The following is a 21,640-nucleotide window of genomic DNA, read 5'->3' as shown; positions in this document are numbered from 1 at the left end:
CTCGGCCGCCGCCGCACAGACTTCTGGGTACTGCAGCTTCACGCCCCACCCACCAGCGCTGAGGCCCTACGTCACCACCGATGCGCCCGGTAATGGCCCAGGGGCGCCGGGAGGGCCTCTGGGAAATGGAGTTTCCTTGACCCAAAGAGGGACCGTCCCTGGCTCCAGAGGGGACGGACCCGAATTTCTTGGCGCTGTCTTAGGAAAATTTCCAGGGAAGCTGGGACCTGTTGCTTCACACCCGGTGAAACACCACAAACTCCGAAAGGCTCCACGCCCGAGCGGACACGCCGTGTCAGCAACACACTGTGTCCACTCAGCTGCCTGCTGTCCGAATGCCAAGGAATACCCACCGTGTCATCAGGGAACTACAAAAACCTGCTCGTCCATGAAAAAACCCTGCATTTTATATGCATTCCCGTTGCAATCCCAATTCTTGTCCCTGTTTCTAAACAGCACAGCTGCAGCACAGATGATCTGGGCCCTCAATGCCCACTCTGCGGGGACATTTGATTGTAAAATGGTGTTGATTTAAAAGGCACCTTTGAGAATAAATAAAATGAGAATTCTCAGGTCCAATAGATATTTTTTATTAGTATGCACAGGCAACCAAATTAAATTCTGAAAGGCCACTGTTGTGTGTGTCTCTCTCACACACACGTGTGACAACATGGATGAAACGAGGGCAGTACGTTATACGAGAAACAAGTGAGAGAACAGAGAAACAATGATGGCATGATTTCACATCTTTGTGCCATCTAAAAACAAAACAAACAAAATTCTGGGTCAGAAAACACACAATAGGGGGAGTGTGGTCAGGCCTGAGCCAAGGACCGCGAGGTGTCTCTCGTCTTTAACCTGGCAGTTTACTTCCGTGCTCTGCCCCCCACTCCTCAGGGCCATAGTAAAGGGAGCTTAAACACACATTGTACGATTCTGTTGAAACTACAATGTTGGGAGTCAACTATACTTCATTAAAAATGCATATACAGGTATAGATAGATATGACTAGCTAGATTTCTATAGGATTATACAAGCAATAAAATACTCAAGAGAAAAAGAATTACTCCATACCAGAGTCAGGCAGATATCACGAGAAATCTACAAACCCATTATCTGTCATCAATACAGATGCGAATACATTAACAAAATATTAAAAAAAAACCTGATTTGCCAACTTATACGCAGGATGACACATCATGGCCAAGGGGCATTTGTCCCAGAAAATGTAAGTTAGTGTAACATCTGTACGGCAACTAATGGACTGTATCACATAAATTAAAATGAAAGACAACACATGCTCACCCACACAATGATTATCTTCATAAATGGAAAAAATCAAAACAGAATTTGGGCATATAAAAAAATAGTCATCTGACCTGTGACAAAAAGACAAAGGCAATTCAATGGAGAAGGGATGGTGTTTTCAAGAAATGGTACAGAAATGACTGGATATCCACATGTTTAAAACATGAATTAGGGCCTCCCTGGTGGCACAAGGGGTTAAGCACCGCACTATGAAGCAATCTGCAGCCTTTGCAGCATGAGTTCGATTCCCCGGCCACTCAGGGAGCAACCCACATGGCAAGGCAGACCTCTCCTGTCTCCCCGCTGCTCCCCTCAACAGTGTGTTTCAGTCAATCTGCCTGTTCTGTTCCTCACTCTGTCTCTGTGATTCCTCTCTCACACACCCCGCATCTCTGGCCTGAACCTCAGCTCTTGTATGCATAAATAAATATATCTTTAAAAAAAAGTGAGTTAGACACAAGTCTTACACCTTTCACAGGTATTATCTCAAAATGGATAACAGACCTAAAGGCAAAACAGAAAACTACCAAACACCTAGAACAACACAGGAAAAAACTGAGACCCTCGTTCTGGCAATGACTTCTGATTACACCAAAAACACAGCCACAAAAGAAAACTTAGGTAAACTTAACTGGATTAAAAGCAAGAACTTCTGCCCTGAATAGACACTGTCCAAAGGAATACTTTGTCCGAAGGAATACTTACCATGTCACCAGGGAACTACAAATTAAAGCAACAAGGACAGACACCACCAAATGCCGACGAGGACCTGGAGCACTAGAACTGTCATTGCTGGTGGAATACAAAATGGTACAGCCCCTTAGGAAAAGTTGCTTACACAAGTAAACATACTCTTACTCTATAACCACTAAACCAGGTTCCTTGTTTTAAACCCAAATGAATTGAAGTTATGTCAACCCAAAGCCTACAGAAATGTGCACTGCAGGTTTGTTCGTAATCGCTAAAACTCAGAAGCAAGAACGATGTCCTTCTGTAGGTGAATGGGTAACAAACTGTGGTACATCCACACCAGAGAGTATTAGTGGTAACTTGACCACAAATATTCAAGCAGCTTTATTTCTTACAGCCCAAAGTGGGAAACATACACTAACAACGAAATGAATAAAAAATAACGGTGGTATATCCACGTAATGGACTACTACTCAACAATACAAAACGACAAACTATTGGTACATGCAACGAGATGAATAAATCTCAACACAGTATGGTTAGAGAAAATATGCCAATGTTCCGTCCCCTCAGAAAGTATACACCAAGATTTGGTTTCTAGAAAATGCTTGCTGTTGCTTGTGAGTTGTGGGATGGGAGGTTCAGAAAGGACCAGAGGCAAGGATTAAAAAAGGAACTCAGGGAATCAGCTGGCTGGGCTGGGTACGCCCATCATTTTCACTGTGCTGCTGGCTTCCGGGCATATGCACACGCCGGAACAGAACACGTTCCACACACTACATCCGTGCAGTTTATTTCATGTCAAACACATCGCAATAAAGCTGTTAAGAACTAAATGTTCCCGTTAAGAACTAAAGGCCTCCCTGGTGGCGCAAGGGGTTAAGACACAACCTATGAAGCTGGCCGCAGCCTCTGCAGCACGAGTTCCATCTCCAGCCAGGGAGCTACCCACAGGGCACAGCAGACCTCTGCTGTCTCCCCGCTGCTCCCCTCAGCAGTGTGTTTCTGTCAGTCTGCCAGTTGTTCCCTACTCTCTGGTGAATCCTCTCACTGCCCCCCCTGCCCCCCTCATCTCTGGCCTGTCCCCCAACTCTTAATGCATAAATAAATAAATCTTTTAAAAAAAAAAAAAGAACTAAATGTTGCCCATAAAAATCCACATTAGGTATCCTTCTTGGAAAGTGACACCTGTAATTTTTGGCTCTACCATTCCTCTCTCCCCACAAGTTTGGTGAGCCCTGCCCCCTGCCTCAATGTCAGCAACAACTGGAAAGCAATGAGGACCTCCTTGGTGGCGCAAGGGGTTAAGCACAGCACTGTGAAGCAATCCACAACCTCTACAGCCGGCCAGGGAGCTACCCACATGGCACAGCAGACCTCTCCTGTCTCCCCCGCTGCTCCCCTCAGCAGTGTGTTTCAGTCTGCCTGTTCTGTTCCCTGCTCTGTCTCTGGTGAATGCCCTCAGCCCCCTCACCTCTGGCCTGTACCCCAGGTCTTGTGTGCATAAGTAAATCTTAAAATCTTTAAGTAAATCTTAAAAACAAACAAACTGGAAAGCAGTCACTAGGAAGGCTGCTGGGCTGGAGAAGCCCTACCCCTGCATCTCCTTGGTCAGTACCAGGGTTTGTGCACGTGCTGTGACAGCCACAGGGTTCACAGCACAGAAGTCACAAACCTTACATGATGCACTTTACAGGGTAAGAGGCACTGCCCACGGGAGATTCAGGTGTGAAGCTGCTGAGAATTTCTGTCCACCCTCCTCCCACATGGCCTAAGGAGCATGGACATCTGCAGAAGCCTCCGTTGGAGCACCCGCCTGCCCTCTCATCTGCCACGCCCCCCACGCCATCACCCCAGCCCGCGTCGCCCTGCACGCCTTCCCGTCGCTGACACCTGCCTGTGGGATGCTGGACATCGGGGACTGGCTCCTGCACAGGCCCAAGAGATAAAATTCCTCACAAGCAACAGGGAATTAGGGGGCCTCCCTGGTGGCACAAGGGGTTAGGACACAACTTGTGAAGCTGTCCGCAGCCTCTGCAGCACAAGTTCAATCCCCAGCCAGGGAACAACCCACATGGCGCAGCAGACCTCTCCTGTCTCCCTGCTGCTCCCCTCAGCAGTGGATTCCAGAGGATCTGCCTGCTCTGTTCCCTCCCCACTTTGTCTCTGTTACATCCTCACCTCCCCCCACACCTCTGGCCTGTACCCCAGTTCTTGTATGCATAAATAAATCAATCTAAAAAAGAAAAAAGTCAACTGGTCCAACTTAAAAAACAAAAAAGTAACAGGGAATATGGGACATTCCCTAGGAACAAGGTGCCGATTCAGGTCACTTCCAGAAGCACGGGAACTTTTCAGGTATGCCCTCCTCAGAATGAACTCTGGACTCACAGCAAATCCTGACTTCCAGATCAAAGGATTAGGTGCACAAAGCTCTTCAGCTTCAAACAAGCTCCGGGCAACAAAGCAGTTAGGCCAAACCAGGCTGAGGTCTGTCCTCTGCCAACCTGGTGCGCCCTCAGAGGCATGAAGTCATGCTGACAAAACGTGCTCTTCCCTGCACGCGGACTGGAAGCAGTTCTTCTCAAACCATTCCACAGAGTGCACGGCTCCCTCCACATTCCACCCCCGAGTAAAAACTGCCACACAGGCCTTCCCCACAGCACACACCAGACCAGCGAGGGACGCGCACTCTCAACTGGGTGTGCGGACGCAGGATGAGAAAATCTGGGCGACTGCAGTCAACACCCAACACTGTCCACGCACAAGGAAAATCTCACCCGGACACTCCCAGAGGACTCCGGCTCAGATCCCTTGGGCCAGAGGAAGATGACATGCACGCAGAGCACAGTCAGAGGCGAGGAAATGAGGCGCGTGCCAGCGGGGCCAGAACAGCAGTGATGCCTTCCCAGGACTCGGTGGGTCCAGGGGTCCCGGGGTCTGCCTTCCCCGAGCACGCGGGGCTGACAGCCGCACGCTGTCAAATGCTGAAGAGCTGGCGGCCCCGAGGCTTCCGCCGCAGGCACTGGAAGTGACATCACTCTGTGGAGAGTCCTGGACGGCTCAGAAAGTGCTTCTCAGGTTGTGGAGGTGGGTCTCTGTGGTACTTACTGGGCTTCCCCCACAGCGGACATCAGAACGCAACAGGTGCACCTGCAGGCTGCCGGCTCCCTCACAAAGGGTGCGCCCACCTTTTCTGTGGTGGGTCCCCCTAGGCTGCACAGGGAGAGAGCATTTTCTGCACCGACAGCTCTTCTCTAGTGCGAGCTTTCTGCTGCCACAGAAAGCTAAATGGCCACCAGAACCGCCGCACTCAGATGCCTTTCTCCATTGTGAACTTTCTGGTGCCGGACGAGATGGGAGCTCCGGCTGTAGGCCTTCCCACACTCGCTGCAGATGTAAGGCTTCTCTCCGGTGTGCACCCTCTGGTGTAGAATGAGGCTCGAGTTGCGGCTAAAAAATTTCCCACATTCACTGCACTCATAAGGTCTCGCTCCAGTGTGAACTTTCTTATGTTGCACAAGATGGGAGCTACTGATATAGGCCTTCCCACAGTCACTGCACACGTAAGGCCTGGCGCCGGTGTGGACCCTCTGGTGCAGAATGAGGCTGGAGTTGTGGCTAAAGCATTTCCCACACTCACTGCACTCGTAAGGCTTCGCTCCCGTGTGAATTCTCTGGTGGACAATGAGGTTGGAGCTGTGACTGAAGAATTTTCCACACTCGCCACACTCATAAGGTCTTTCTCCAGTGTGGATTTTCTGGTGCTGCACCAGTGTGTCTTTCCGACTGAAGGCCTTTCCGCACTCGCTGCACTCATAGGGCTTCGCTCCGGTGTGAATGATCTGGTGCTGAACAAGCGTGTCTTTGCAGCTGAAAGCCTTCCCACATTTGCCACACACGTAAGACCTCGCGCCTGTGTGGACACGGCGATGTTTGATGAGGCTGGAGTTGTGGCTGAAGAACTTCCCACATTCAATGCACTCATAGGGTCTTGCGCCTGTGTGAATTCTCCAGTGCTCAATGAGGTGGGAGCTCTGACTGAAGAATTTCCCACACTCACTGCACTCGTAAGGTCTCTCTCCAGTGTGAAATCTCTGGTGCTGCACAAGAGTGTCCTTCCGGCTGAAGGCTTTCCCACATTCACTGCACTTGTAAGGCCTTTCCCCGGTGTGGATTCGCTGGTGCTGCACAAGGTGCGAGCTTCGGCTGTAGGCTTTTCCACATTCACTGCAATCAAAAGCCCTGTCTCCAGTGTGCACTCTCTGGTGCTGCACGAGGGTATCCTTGCGGCTGAAGGCTTTCCCACATTCACTGCACGTGTGCTGTCTTTTTCTCGGGTGAAACTTCTGGTGCATTTTCAGGTGGGACAGGTGGACGAAGCCCTTTCCACACTCCTCACACACATGTAATGTTTCTCCACTCTGAGTTTTTCTGTGACTAGCATGAGCTGATTTCTCCTTGGACACATTCTCACAGGGAAGGCCTCTAAAGGGTCTCACCTCAGGACGAGTTATCTGGTTGTCAAGGAGAGCTAAGGTGTCGAGAAAGGCATTCCCGCTGTCACTGCAGGTGAAAAGCAGAAGCCCAGCAGGATCACCCTGGTGCTGCTCAAGACGGGAGCCGGTGGGGAAAGACTCTGTGAGCTCAGCCCTTTTGTATGATCTCACCCCGCGGTGAGTGGCCTGGGGTTGGAAGAGGCCGCAGTCATCTAGCAAGTCCATTCCGTCCTGCCCGCACGCAAAGGGTCCCCCTCTGTGGACTGCACAGCTCTTCCCAAACGAGGCCCCATCTGCACGGCCTCCGAAGGGATTCCCTCCATCAGGTGGCTCCAGGTGCAGGCGAAAGTTTGCACTGACTGAGAACTCGCTCCGGCAGGGGTCGTCCCTCTGCAGCTGATGCACAAGCGGTGACCTCTGTCGTCCAGCCCGGGGAACTAGGTCTTTCGAGAGTGGGTCACAGATCTCACAGGGGTGGGCTTGCTGGATAAACAGGCCTGACTTGGGAGTCCTGACCCGAGCCACTCCTTCAACAGAAACACTCTGCTCAGTATGGGCCTCCGCGCTGTCCGCCTCACGCCAACAATCTGAAAGCAAAAAAATGCTGGTGAAGGACATGCTGGCTTTGGTAGGAAGCAGTGACCCCATCACAGATGTGTGTGTGACACGCCCATGACGAAGCCCACTGGCCTGTCGGCACAAGGGAGCCAGAACGAGAGCCAGGGAGTCCTGGGGCGCTAATCGTCAAGGTACAGAGGATGGAACCGTGAGGAAAGACACGGTGGTGGTGGAAAGTACAGTCTCCAAATTACTGCTCCTCTGCTCCTTGGCTGCTGGGGTCAGGAGAGCTCAGAGCAGAAAGACATGTCCGGGCCTCGGGAAGTCTGAATGCAAGTGAGACTGCAAGGAGAGGTAGAAACAGAGAACTGCTATGGGCCTCAGCAAGAATCCTGGTGAGCACAGAGCAGGAGGAAGGTGTGACCTGCACCCAGCCCTCACACGACACTCTCCCATCTCCCACCCTGCAGGGCCACGCGGTCTCCGGGTCTCTTGCACTGCGGCTGGAGGCAGGTCTGCCCTATCAGGCCCCCAGGGATAGGTCGGTCCTGTCAGGCCCCAACTACATAGGACCTTCAAGGTAAAAGTGTAAAGAAAACAGGCAGATCAGTAGCCCAGGTTGACTCATCCCACCGGCAGGAAATGAAATGTTGCAAAGGAAGCGCCAAGGAGATTTTGGCCGACGAGCATGTGAGCCTAACAAGCAGCGACCGTGGCATTATTGTAATTCCTGGCAGTCAGGCCCTGGGAAATGTTGCTAGAGAACAAGGGCAGAACTCGGGATACCGAGGTTGAGGGAAGGTATAGCCCACCAGCCCATGGCTGCAAGGCCCCGGGGCAGCTAGTGTCGGGACTGTTCTGTGAAGGAGGGGCACCAGCCACGGCCCGGCCCAGGCACCACGGCACCTCCTCTGGAACCGAAGTAGGGAGGGAGAAGAGTCACCGACGTGGCTGGAAGGAAGAGGTAACCGGGGAGCAGGGCAATGAGCAAAGCCCCAGGACACTGCAGTGGATGTGAGGATCTGTGGAAGGCAGCCTACCTGAGGGCCCTGGTGACGCCTACCTCCAGGTTGGTGCCCCTGTAAAGCCTCTTTCCCTTGAGTGCAGGATGCCACAACTCACTTATTTCTGAGGAAGTGAATGTGGCAACAGTGACGGGCTATACCGTCCATACTCAAGTCACAGAAAGACCAGCCCCCACCCTGCAGTCTCCCTGCTCAGCTGCTCAGGGAGCAGGTGGCTTCCACGCTGCCAGGCACACCGCAGATCGGTGAACCTGACAAGGAACAAGGGAGGCCTTTGGTCAACACCCAGCAAGTGAAGCTCACAGTCTGACAAGCTGCAGAAAACTACCTTTTGCAAACAGTCACATGAATGACTCTAAGAGGCTTCCTTCAAAACAGCCTTAAGATGGGAACAGGGCTCTGGGCGACAGACTGAAAGAAACGCCATGAGACCCTAGTCAAAAGCACCCGGGGAAGCCCTGCGACCGGGTTCCTGATGCACTAAAACTGAGATAGTGATTTTTAAAAAAATTGTCTTAAGCTACCACGTTGTGCGACAGGTTGTCATGCACCGGCAGACACTGTGGCTGGGACTTACCCAGCGAGGCCACGAGCGCAAAGTTCTCCAGCATCACATCCCGGTACAGGAACCGCTGAGCTTCTTCAAGGAGCCCCCACTCCTCCCGGGAGAAGTACACGAACACGTCTTCGAAGGTCACACAGGCCTGGCAGGACGGGGACAGCTGAGCGCACAGGCAGCAGCTCTGGCCGGACTCTGTGGCTCACAGCCCCACCGCTGCCCTCTCCTCCCTGCCTCCCGCCTCAGAGGACACACCAGGCCCTCCAGAGCCGGCTCCCTCCATTTGTCGGTCTGACGGACTCCAGCTCATGGCAGATCCAGCAAGGGGACAGATGAGCTCTGGGCCTGGCATGAGGCGCCCCAACCTCTACCCCACTAATCAGCACACCTGGGGCATCCAGCCTACCCTGCCAGACCTGACCTGGTGACTGTCAGGTGACACCCCACCCCACCTGCACGCCACTCTGAACTCTTCCCCATACCTGGGACCCTCAGAACCCCTGAACACCTCCTAGTGCACATCATGCGCAGCCTCAAATGACTGCCCCTACTCCAGCACCCAGGAAGTGTTCACCCATCTTCATTATGGCCCCACCCAGGCCACCCAAGTGCCTAAGCAAGAGACCCAGCCCTCAGTCCCCAGCCTAGCCACCCCGCTCACCCACACCCCCTACTCAATTCTCCATAATCTCCGTGTGGCGATTCCCTGTGGCCAGACGCTGCAGGGACAGGGCCCAACAGGAAGCAAAGGCATCACCCCACATTCCCTTCTTGTGCTAAACGGCATGGCCAGCATGACATGAAGGCACGTCCGAAACGTAATCCAGGGCTCTAACCCACTCCAGGCACAGCCCACGGCGGACCCCTCCCCCCGAGCGGTTAGCCTGTGTCCAGCCTGATGTCTCACACAGAGGCCTCGGGCACTCCGTACACAGGCGTTAGGCTGCTAACGCCCACGCAGCAGGGAAACGTCCCCTGCCACCCACCTTCCCAGCCCGGTTGCTGGCACTTCCGCCACCCACCAGCCAAAGCAGAAACACCTTGCGGGGTGCTCCGGGCTTTTCCCTTCATGTCACTGACTTAAAGATCACAAAACCCCCAACTTTTCTTCCGCGCTCTCCTGGAAGCCCCCCTGGTGCCCACACTCCCTCACTCAACACGGAGCGTCAGAGGGCGCCCGCGACGACGCAGATCGCTCGTCCCCCTCATCGGCTGCATCTTCCGTGGCACCCGCCGCCCTCAGAACAGAGGCCGGCCCTGGGGGTGGCTCCTGGCCTCTCTGACAGAATCAAGACCTGGGGTCCTCGCTCCCGCCAGGCTCGTCTCCAACGTGGGCACGTCCCGCCCCTGGGCCCGCCACCGCCTCGCAGCCCGCACCCCACCCACTCCTGACCGGGGAGCCAGGACGGCCCGGCGGGACCCCGGAGGCAGGCGCAGGGCGCGGCAGGGACCCCAGGACCTCTGCGCGCCGGCGGCCCCCGGGGAAGCCACGCAACCCACTCCCCGCCCCAGCGCCGCGTCGAGCCTGCCCGTCCCAAGCGCCCCGCTCCGCGGCCAGGCCCGTCCCGTCCCGCACCTCCCGGGCCCGCCGCCGGGCCTCAGCCGTGCAGCCGCCCGCCCGGGACCCCGCGCGTCGGGCCGGCCCGGAGGGGGCGGCGAGTCGCGCCCCGGACTCGTCGTCAGACGCGGAGCGGCGCGCTCGGGGCTGCGCTCACCTGCGCCGGGGCCGCCATCGGGCCGCGCGAGCAGGCCGGGCCGGGCGAGGCGGGGCGGGGCGGCCGGGCCGGCGGTCGCCGGAGCCCGCGCTACCCCGAGGCCTGGGAGCGGCCGCCCCGCGCGAGGCCGACCCGCTCCGCCGCCCGCCGGCTCGGCTCCCGCCCGGCCCGGGACTCGCTGCCGCTGCAGCCAGGGCCGACGGTGCGGCGCCGGCGGAGGACGTCACGGGCACCGCCGGAAGTCCCGCCTCCAAGCGGACACGCCTCCAGGGCTGGTGGGCGCCGCGAACAGACTTCTGGGCGATGTAGTTGGCGTCCCTGGCTCCGAGCGCACTTCCGGTGCCCAGCGGCCGCCCCGCCCACGGGGACAACGTCACAGCGGAGCGCCGGGAGGCGACGAGGGCGTCGGGCCGCGTCACCCGGGTATCGCGCGTCGGCGCGGGCGGCTCTTTGCAGGCGCGGCCGCTTCGCCTCCCTGCGCTCCGGGACGCCTGCGCTCCGGGGGTACCCAGGCCGCGGCGCCTGGCTCGGCAGCGTCGGCGTCACCTGGGGGCTTACTGGAAACACAGGTTTGGGCCCAGTCCGCGTCTTCCGACCTAGAAATGGGGCGGCCCGCGCCGAGACGTGGGCGGGGCCGTCTTTAAGGCGTAACCTCCCAAAAGGAGTCCCGCGACTCAAATGAGAAAACGCCCAGAACGGCAGTGAGGGGCGGGCTCGGCCCCGAGCGTCGCCACCCCGAGACCCCCACACGCGGCTGCGGACGCAGCACACCCGCTCGCGGGATCGCTGCCAGGGCTCCCAGGCTCCGCGACAGCGTCGTGCAGTTTTTGCAGAAGGCACAGCTCTGTGCTTTTAGGCTCATTTAATTTTCTAAAAACCATCACATGCAAGAGGGGTTCATAAACTCCAGGAAGATCTGTTGTGCAGGGGAGATTCTTAGGGGAAGAGGATTCAAAACGGGAGAGCCTGCGACTTAGCGCTGCTCCGCCTAAATGGACAGTTGCGTTCAGTCTCACTTCTTGGTTGATTTCATAAAATGAGTCATAACTTATGTCTAATTCACAGGAACAAAGGCTGGACTCCCGCCTCTGGCTCAATGGCCAGGAGACCCAAGTACCAATGTGTGCTCATGAGGTGGCCCCGCCTGACATCCAGTGGTTCGGGGTCTCTCAACTGGTTCTCACCATCAAGAGAACATCTTCCCATCACCCGAACCTACAGCTAACAAAGGGGCAAAAAAGGGAACTGCTGAGCCCCAAGGAGGCACCACAAGAAGGAGCACCAGTAAACACTGCCACAATCACCTCTGCCCATGTTCCAGTGGCCAAAACGCATTTGCATGGTCCCAAAGGGAGTGTAAGGGAGGTCCTTGTGGGCGTCCAGGTCAAGACAGTATTGGTGGACGCCTAATAGGTTTCTATCGATAGATAGCACAATCCCTCACATGCCCATTTTATTGTTCACCATCTATACTAATTTTTAAGATTTACAATTTATTTATGCATATAAGAACTGGAGTGTAGGGCCTCTCCTGGTGGCGCAGGCGGTTGAGCACCGCGCTGCTAAGCTGTCCGCAGCCTCTGCAGTGCTGGTTCGATCCCTACCGGCCAGCGAGGGTCCCACATGGCGCCACAGACCTCTCCTGTTGCGTCCACTACTCCCCTCAGCAGTGTATTTCATTGGTCTGCCTGTTCTGTTCCCCGCTGTGTCTGGTGAATCCTCTCACCCTCCCATGGATCTGGCCTGTATCCCGGTTCTTGTATAAATAAATCTTTTAAAAAAATAAATAAATCTAAAAAAAAAAAAGGGTGTAGGCCAGAGGGTGCGGGGATGAGAGGATTCACCAGGGATAGAGTGGGGGACAGAACAGGCGGATTGACTGAAATACACTGCTGAGGGGAGCAGCGGGTGAGTCAGGAGAGGTCTGCTGTGCCATGTATCTCTCTGGCCGGGGATCGAACTCATGCTGCAGTGGCTGGCAATAGCTTCATAGCGCTGAGACTAACCCCTGGGAGGGTTAGCACCACCAGAGAGGCCCACCATCTATAGTCATACACCCTTGTTAATGTGGGTGACATCTTCTGCAATGCAGATCCAAATAATGTCTCAAAGCCCAGGAGCGCTGTCTGTTGTGTATATCTCTGTTTCACACAACACAGTGTCTGTTCAAATACAGTATAAAGTTAGTAGAAGGAAATACTTAAGTTGTTGAAGAAATAAGTGCCAATAAATTTGTAAGTGTAAAAAATCACTTCTGGGGCCTCCCTGGTGGTGCAAGGGTTAAGATGCAACCTATGAAGCAATCTGCAGCCACTGCAGCGCAGGTTGGATTCCCGGCCAGCCAGGGGAGCTACCCACATGGCGCAGCAGACCTCTCCTGTCTTGCCCGCTACTCCCCTCAGCAGTGTACTTTGGTCAGTCTGTCTGTTCTGCTCCCCGCTCTGTCTCTGGTGAATCCTCTCACCCTCCTGCGCTTCTCTGGCTTGTACCCCGGCTCTTGGATAAATAAAGTAAATCTTTAAAAAAAAAAATGCTTCCTTCAAGGGCTGCAACCGGACGACGTCCCCCATAGCGGGTAGACAGGCTGCGGCGAACAGGCTGGGCCCCAGGCCCACGCGCCTGACCCTGCTCCACAAGGCGGCCGTTTACAACACGCTTCATTCAACTCTGAGACGTGGCACGCAGCCGTGAATGGGGGACAACCCTTTCAACTCTCACAATCCAAGGGTGGCACCACTGAGCCTTCCGGGACTCACCAGCCCCCCCATGGCTCAGGCAGTAAAGGCAGCGGGTGGGACAAAGTGTGAGTACAAAGGAGGTACAAAGGAGAGCTTGGGGCTCGAGCTCCCAGAGCTGGGTCCCTGTGGGGGGGGGGTGGGGGGAGAGGCAGCTCCCCTGCGGGCCCAGGCCCTCCCTCTCGTGGGAGCCCACAAAGCCCACGACCTTGACCTTGACCTTGACCACACCTGCCGCAGCACACCTTTCATAGCCAATTATGCACATTTACTGAGGAGTTAGATAACCCCGCATTCTGAAGTATTGTCTTTGTTGAGCCAAAGGCTACAAGTTTCACTGGCAGGAACACAGCGTTCAGGAGCAGCTGCTGACATACATTCAGTGGAAACACACACACTGGCCTGGCCGTTACATCTTTATAGAAATAAGGGCAAACAAAGGCAGTATTTGCAAGTCAAATGACCCGAGGACACATAAGGAGGCAAATCTTTTCTCATCATTCTCCATCACCACCAAATTAAATCCTGACTACTTACTTTTAAAGGATTTCCACTGTGACATAAACCATTATTTTACTTAAGATGCTTTACATGTACAAAACTTTACCAAAAACTGGCTTTTTTGTTGTTGTAGCAAACTGTACTTGTTAAGTATCCATTAAAAGACAGTTGAAGATAATAATTTAGTCCCATTCGGGTCACTGTGAAGAAGAGTTAGCATCACGGGAGGGTTCCAATCATTCGAAAGTGTCAAATGAGAAAAGGCAGTTACAGCTAAAAATAGGTCCTGGTTCTGCAGCCTGGTTAATGGCCTCCAGTCCCTGGTCAAGCACATCCTGGTCAGCTATACAGCCTCGGGCAGTGTCTTGTCTGTGCCTCAGTTTTCTGACCTATAAAATGTGGATAACAGGGCCTCCCTGGTGGTGCAAGGAGTTAAGCACAGCACTGTGAAACTATCTGCAGCCACTGCATCAGGAGTTCGAACCCTGGCCAGCCAGGGAGCTACCCACATGGTGCAGCAGGCCCCTCCTGCTCCCCTCAGCAGTGTTTTTCAGTAGATTCGCTCCCCACTCTTGTCTCTGGTGAATCCTCTCACCCCCACACCCCTGGCCTGTCCCAGCTCTTTATGCATTAATAAATCTTTAAAAAAAAATGAGGATAACATTACCTGCCACATAGACTTGTGAAGAAGATTAACAGTTGATGTGTAAAAGACATGAAAAACAATGGCTGATACTAACACGGCATGTGCTCCATGGGTGCTCCAGCGTGATGACAGGGTAAGTGCGAGAGCGCAGAGATAACGGATGCAGAGGAGATGTGGAAGGATGAACTGGGTACTGGACATGAAAACTATTCAACCTGCAGACATGGATTTGGGTGAATGCTGTGTATTACTGAGAGCAAACTTCTTGAGAGGGAATTAACTCACTCACGGAGAACACAAGTGAGAAAAGCAGTGGCCAAGGAATGAATCTGTTTAACAGGTGGGAGGGAGAGGCTGTCCACCTGAAGAAGGGCAGGACTCACAGAAACCAGCAAAGGCCTTCGACTCAGAGAGGCGGACACCAGCAAAGGGCCCCATAATGAAGGGGTGGGTGGGACACAAAGGCGCTTTGGGAGAAAAGGTGATGTCAATAGAAGGTGGCGGAAGCCATTTTTACTCCAGGGGGTTGGAGGGACTTCAGGTGAGGGGACAGGCGTGGGTGGACAGGGCAGTGGCGCAATGACCAGGAGAGAGAGGACAGAAGCAGAGTCCTCTTGGCGAGTGGAGCAGAACGTGCTGGGGTGACAGAGACACGCACACAGGCACAGACCGTGAGGACGGAGGGGATCGAGAGGACACGTCAGAGATCAAGCAGTGGGGGTGGCCTAGACAAGCTGGGGTGGGGCTGGAGGTGTTCAACCACGAGGATAAACACTCCTGGAAGAGGAGTGACCCGGCTCTGAGGACGTCACGGGAGTTAGAGTCACGCACAAAGCTGTCCCGCAGGACACAGCTCGCGGCATCCGAGGCTCCCTCAGTCATGAGAACTGCACTGAGGACACTGCACGCCCCTCCCTGGGTAATTTGGGATTTCTTTTTTTTTTTTTTTTTTTTTTTTTTTAATAGAGGCATGTTTTTATTTATTTATTTATTTGTTTGTTTCTTTGTTTATACATGCACTGGGTACAGTCAGAAATGCGGGAGGGTGAGAGAATTCACCAGAACCAGAGCAGGGAGCAGAGCAGGCAGAAGGACCGAGGTACACTGCTGAGGGGAGCAGCGGGCGGCAGGAGGTCTGCACGCCATGTGGGACCCTCCTCCGGTGGCCGGGAGCAGCCGGGGATCGAACCGGCGCCGCAGAGGCCACGGGCAGCTTCGCAACCCAGCGCTCAACCGCTGCGCCACCCAATTTGGGATTTCTAGTGCAACGTCAAGGCTAGCCACCAGAGAACCATGGCACTGGACTGCAGTTCCTCTGGATTCTCAGTCTTTTTCAGCTTTATAACTAGGCAAAGAAAACACAATACATATAAAAGGAACAGACAGAAATTAAACAGCTCAAAAATCAAAAACCAAAATGAAAAGTCAAAGCGCAAATTGGATATGAGAGAGAAAAGAATGAGGCAGCTAAGAGAGATCAATGGAAATGAAAACATTTGAGCAATAAAGAGAAAGCAGACAAAGGCACGGAGGGACAGACAGGGGGGTAGGGAAGGCGGGCGTTGAGGGACAAGAACGAAAGATCAACCATTCATGTTACTGGAGTCCTTGAAAGAGAGGAGAGAACTGTGAGGCTGAAAAAATACTTGAATTAAAGGAAAAGCTTCCCCAAACCTGGCAAAGGGCATACACTAACAGATAAAAAAAGCTGAACATACATCAAACAGGATGCCCAAGATATTTCACAACAGGACGCACAATCCCATGTCTGAACTGCTGACAGAAAGCAGCTTGACAGAAAGACTGCCTCAGAGACACGAGACTGACAGGACAGACAGCAGCCAGCTTCTCACCTGACACCGGGGGGACAGAAGGAGATACCGTCTCTCAAGTACTGACAAACCTGACCCCAAATTTTATATCCAATAAAAATAACCTTGGAGTGAGGAGGAGACAGCCATTTTTAAGATGAAGGAAAACAAAAACATTTATCCTAGAAGACTATAAGAGCCCACAAAAAAGAAAGAATATTAACAGAAGAAATCCTGGGATTTCATGAAGAAAGATTCATTCTTCATGAATGGAATGATTAAGGAGAGGTAAAAAGACTATTTCTCATGAGTTCTGTAAAAGTACCTTTGCCGGTTGAAGCAAAAACGAGACCATCATCCAACACGGTGGTGTGTGTGAGAGGAGTCGCGAGGGGACCCCCAGAAGCAAGGCGCTCATGGCCACGGCCATGCCTTGCGATGTCGAAGCGCAGGGCAGCACAGTCACGCATGCACACTATCTCTGTACCGGAGAGATCCAAAGAGACTCTGAATCCTAGGTATAGCAAGCGGAATTCTAAAAATTAGCATCACCCCCAGGAAGGCAAAACAACAGAACAGTAACAGAGAACAGCAAACAGAACGAAAGCAAAAAACAAGTCAGTAAAAGACTTAAGCCCCAATGTATCAAAAAATAGTTGAAAGTTAAATGGTCTAAATACACCAATTTAAAAATAAAAATTGGTAAAATGGTTAAAAAGAAAGCAAGACCGAGTGTGTGTTGTTCGCAGAGACTAACTTCAAATCTAAGTTTCGGGGCATACAGACATGGCTGAAAATAAAGTTAAGGCAAATTAGAAACCATGCCAACACGAAACCAAAACTACGTTAGCGGCTAAGTTAATAGCAGGTAAAGGACAGTTCAAGGCCCAACGAATTTACAGAGGCGGACAGGAACACCATGGAGAGCTCAAGCAGTCACTACCCCAAGATGACAGAGCAATCCAGTGTGGGTCTTCACCAAACAAGGGGGCTTTGAAATACATGAAGCACATGAAGGGGCATGTGAAGAATGAGTGTAGGACTGCCACAGCCTCCCAGCTGCTGATCGAAACGCCACACAGGAAGTCAGCAGGGATCTAGAAACATGAATAGGGCCTCCCCTGGTGACACAGCGGTTGAGCGCTGGGCTGTGAAGCTGCCTGCAGCCTCTGCAGCGCCGGTTCGTTCACCAACCCTCAGGACCATGCAGGTGTTTATACAAACTCTGCCCACACACAGAACACACGTTCTTTTCAAGCAGGCTTACGGAAGATTAAGCAAGACAGACTGTATCCTGGGTGACGGAAGGAACCTCGACTAATTTAAACAATCAAACATAAAACAAAAACAAATCAGTAACAAAGAGCATGAAATATCCCAAACACTGAGAGATTAAACCATTTAGTTCTAAATTAAAAAAAAAAAAAAAAAGTAAAACTAAATGAAATGTATGAAAATACACGGGGTAAAGCTAAAAGCCGGGGCTGGAGAGGAAAACCGTTAACAGCGCAATGGCAAAATACAGCAACTCACTAGCTGAAGCACCCTTGCCAGGGAGAAGCGGAAGAAAAGCCACCGGGGAGGAAAGCAGACAATACAGTGCACGGCGGAGAGACAACAGGGAAAGCCATGATGTACAGTGCTACTTCTTTGAAATGATCGATAAAATTGATAAATGTCTAAAAAGACTGAGAGAGAGTTGACACATTTCCAGTATCAGGATGGGAAGTTTTACTGCCAAAAAAAAGAATGACAAAGACATACCTGAAACAAATAAAATTTAGGCAGAACAATTCCTAAAAAATGACAAAGTATAAAAATTCATTGCAATTGAAATAGATACTCTGAATAATTCTATACATATTAAATAAAATAAATACATATTTAAGAAGCATCCAAAAGAAAAATATCCAGACAGAAGAACGCTACCAAACTTAAAAAAAATAAAATAAAAGCAAAACCAATTCTAAAAACTGTTTCCCAAATACCAGAAGGAAAACCATGCAACACAGGAGCTCTGGCTGGGAGGCCAGTTTTACCTAAACACCAAAATCAGACAATGACAGCACAAAAACAAAAAAGACAAAAGTGAAAATGAAAACCACATATTGCTAATAGAAGAAAATTTCCTCAACAAAGACTAGCATATTCAATACTGCAATATAATATATAAAAATAATTATATTCCATGGCCAACTGGGGCTTATTGCAAGGATACAAAGCTGGTTCAACATTCAAATCAATGCAAACGGATCACATGAACAGGCTACAAAGAAAAAACACAAGACTCTATCAATTGAAATAGAAATGCATTTGACAAAATTCAATACCCATTCATGATGAGAAAAATCTCTCAGCAAATTAGGATTATGTGAAACTTTCTGAACTTGGTAAGAAATCTTCATGAAAAAACCTTACACCATCACATTGAATGATGAAAAACAATGCTTTCCCCCTGTATCAGGAGCCAGGAAAGGGTATTCTTTTTCACAACTACTATTCAACATCCTATTGTAAATACTAGATAATACAGTAAAATGAAAAAAGGGAATAAATATACCGATGAGAAGAAATGAAATTCTCCCCATTAGCAAGTGATACTGCTATGTGGGAAACCTCAAGCAATCTAAAGAAATGACTACAGGTACATTGCAGGGTAACAGCTTCCAAAAAAAAATTTGTATTTCTGTGTCCTACCAAAGACTGTGTGGAAATTGAAAAAAGCAATGCCACCCATAATGACCAAAATTTAAAAAAAAACCCAAGATATAAATCTTACAAAAACCGTACAGGACCTGTTATTGACATTTATAAAACAGTAACAAAGTCAGTCAAGCAAAACTTAAATGAACGTAGAGACAAAATGTTCATGAGCTGGAAGCTCAACGCAGTAGACGCTGACTTTCAATCCACCGATTATAACTCAGTTTCTATCAACATTCAACAAAAGATCACTTTTGGGTAAAACAGACAGGAGCTTCCAAGAATTACATGGAAATTCAAAGCAACTAGGAGTGCTACATGAATCTTCAGTATGGGAAATGAGGAGTCACTCGACCCAATGACAAGATTTACCACAGAGCGACGGCAAGGAAGCGAAGCAACAGCACCAGCCAAGAGAAGGCTGCACATGAGGTCTTTAGAGCCACATGAAGAAAGGGTTTGTTGACTAAAAAGCAAAGCCTCAAACTCTCCTAACTGGTGCAATAAGACGTGCCCATTCATTTGTGCATTTTATCTCAACTACAAAGGGGTGTGGTGGTTTAGGCCTTCGTAACTCTCCCCCAAGTTAAGGTGCTGCAGGGCAGATACGGGTTTAGAACAAGAGACACTGAAAGTTCTGAGGCTGGCAGAGCGGCCCTCCGCCGCCTGGCTTCACGGGCGCTGGACAGCAAGGACTGTCTACACAGGACACGAGGAATCTCAGTCCTTTACCTCTGAAGTGAATCTGTTCTCCTGCCACCTAAACTAAAGGAATCCATGACAGAACGCCATAGGCGTGGCAAGGAAATCTGAAGGAACTATGACAAGTTTCAGTTTCTCTTCTAGTCTCTCCCTCCCTTTAAAAAAATTTCCTGAGATAACACTGCGGAGTAAACTAAGGAGAAAGATGGAGCTGAAAGTTTTCCTAAGTACATAATAATCATTATGTCTGTCTCCTTGATGATTCCTGCATGTGGGGCAGGGAACCAGGCGGGGTCAATTTCCATTCTTCAGATGGCAACTGACATCCTGCAACAGAAAATTTTCTCACAGGGAAGAAAACTGAGGGGTTTCTCTTTGGTATGAATGATCCGATTCTGAGTACGAGGCTTCCTCAGGCAAAAGACTTTCCTCAGTGGTAACATTCAAAAAGTCCTTTCCCGACAAAAGTTCCTGGAGGTCAACTGACGTCTGCCCGCTCGTGTAGGGTTTTCTCACATCTGTCACACCGACAGGGTTTCTCCCACTGTGAATCCTCTGATGCTGAGTGAGGGATGAACTTCGACTGAAGGCCTTTCCACACTCACTGCACTCGTAGGGCTTCTCTCCAGTGTGGATGACAGAGTGTCGGATCAGGTTTGTGCTCCAGCAGAAGGATTTCCCGCACTCCATGCACTCATAGGGCTTCTCGCCACTGTGAATCCGCTGGTGCCGCGTGAGGCCTGACCTGCGGTTGAAGGCTTTTCCACACTCTGTGCACTCATAGGGCTTCTCCCCAGTGTGGATGCTGAAGTGTCGAATCAGGTCTGCCCGGTTGCTAAAGGCTTTTCCACACTCTTTGCACTCAAAAGGCTTCTCTCCGGTGTGGGCCCTTTTATGCAAGATGAACGTGGAGCAGTGGGTGAAGGCCTTTCCGCATTCAGTGCACACATAGGGCTTCTCCCCAGTGTGGATCCGCTGGTGCCTCTTGAGGTAAGACCTGTGGTTGAAGGCCTTCCCACACTCGAGACACTCGAAGGGCTTCTCCCCTGTGTGGATGACGTAGTGGTGGATGAGGGCTGCGCTCTCGCAGAAGGCTTTCCCACACTCACTGCACTCATAGGGCTTCTCTCCAGTGTGGCTCTGCTGGTGCCACATGAGGTATGACCTGTGTTTGAAAACCTTGCCGCACTCGAAGCACTCGTAAGGGTTCTCGCCACTATGGATAATATAATGTCGAATGAAACCTGGCCTATCTCGGAAGGCTTTTCCACACTCTTTGCACACAAAGGGTTTTTCTCCAGTGTGGCTCCTGTTATGCAAGACGAAAGTGGAGCGGTGGGTGAAGGCCTTTCCACACTCACTGCACTTGTAAGGCTTCTCACCACTGTGAATGCGCTGGTGTTGTGTAAGGTGGGACTTGCGGTTGAAGGCCTTGCCACACTCCATGCACTTATAGGGCTTTTCCCCCGTGTGGACCATGTGGTGCTGCAGGAGGTAAGTGCTCTTGCTAAAGGTTTTCCCACACTCCGTGCACTCATAGGGCTTCACTCCAGAGTGAATCCTCTCATGACGAGCAAGGAGGCGTTTCTTGTTAAAAACCTTCCCACACTCACTGCATTTAAAGACATTTTCCTCCTCCGGAATCACGAGTTCTTTACCTGATTCACATGAATTAAGGTCAAGCACGGCAGCCTCCGGTGGGGCTGGCTCCTGTGCCATCCTTGATCCCACACCCCGGGCTGTGCCTGAGTTGTCATGCCCAGGACTCGATTTCCCAGGGCTCGTCTCCTTCCAAGCACCTCTCTCTGGCCTCAAGTGTTCTTCCTGCACTTCTGACGGCCCATCCTGGTCCTGGGTATGGCTCAGCTGGGAGTCTTCTGGGGCTTCTTGTATTAGCGGCTCATGAAATGAGGGCCTCTCAGATAGACCTGGCTCATGAACGGGAGGTTCTGTGGTCTTGAGTTTTCCTTTGTAACCTGAAAGAAATCCAACACACATCAAGGTCTGCTGGTATTTTTAACATAGACCCAAAAAAGCAGCATTTCAACAACAACAAAAAGATGAAAACAGCAGTTAAAGGTCCAGGGCGTGGAGCCATGAGGTAACAATTGGGCCTGCGGAAGGAGGGAGCACAGAGAACTGAGTCATGAAAGCAATATTTCAATCAACTGTGCTTATGGACCGTGCT

The 21,640-nt window shown here is 51.5% G+C and overlaps 2 protein-coding genes across 2 annotated transcripts in view; both read right to left on the bottom strand.

The window, feature by feature from the left end:
- Window positions 1-574: 574 nt before the first annotated feature.
- On the bottom strand, window positions 575-10,384 carry ZNF304 (zinc finger protein 304). Its single transcript, XM_037517236.2, has 3 exons — window positions 10,355-10,384; window positions 8,658-8,784; window positions 575-7,084 (listed from the first exon to the last, which is right to left on the bottom strand). The coding sequence occupies exons 1-3, from the start codon at window positions 10,370-10,372 to the stop codon at window positions 5,286-5,288; spliced, it is 1,944 nt and encodes a 647-aa protein (XP_037373133.1). The 5' UTR covers window positions 10,373-10,384; the 3' UTR covers window positions 575-5,285.
- Window positions 10,385-15,487: 5,103 nt separating this feature from the next.
- Window positions 15,488-21,640, bottom strand: part of LOC119248759 (uncharacterized) — a 34,048-nt gene continuing 27,895 nt past the window's right edge. The window contains exon 17 of the mRNA XM_037515633.2: window positions 15,488-21,428. Coding sequence (XP_037371530.1) covers window positions 19,798-21,428 — 1,631 coding nt within the window. The 3' untranslated portion in view covers window positions 15,488-19,797. The remainder of the gene's footprint in view (window positions 21,429-21,640) is intronic.

This window comes from Talpa occidentalis, unplaced genomic scaffold (genome assembly GCF_014898055.3).
Source record: "Talpa occidentalis isolate TD23 unplaced genomic scaffold, MPIMG_talOcc4v2.1 talOcc4.17, whole genome shotgun sequence".
Taxonomy (NCBI): Eukaryota; Metazoa; Chordata; class Mammalia; order Eulipotyphla; family Talpidae; genus Talpa; species Talpa occidentalis.
Note: the sequence above shows the minus strand (reverse complement) of the source record. Positions and strands in the feature narration are given on the sequence as shown.

Coding starts and splice junctions, on each gene's coding strand:
- ZNF304 (XM_037517236.2), bottom strand. Junction 7,085..8,657: donor TGCGCTCGTGGCCTCGCTGG/GTAAGTCCCAGC, acceptor TTTTGCTTTCAG/ATTGTTGGCGTGAGGCGGAC.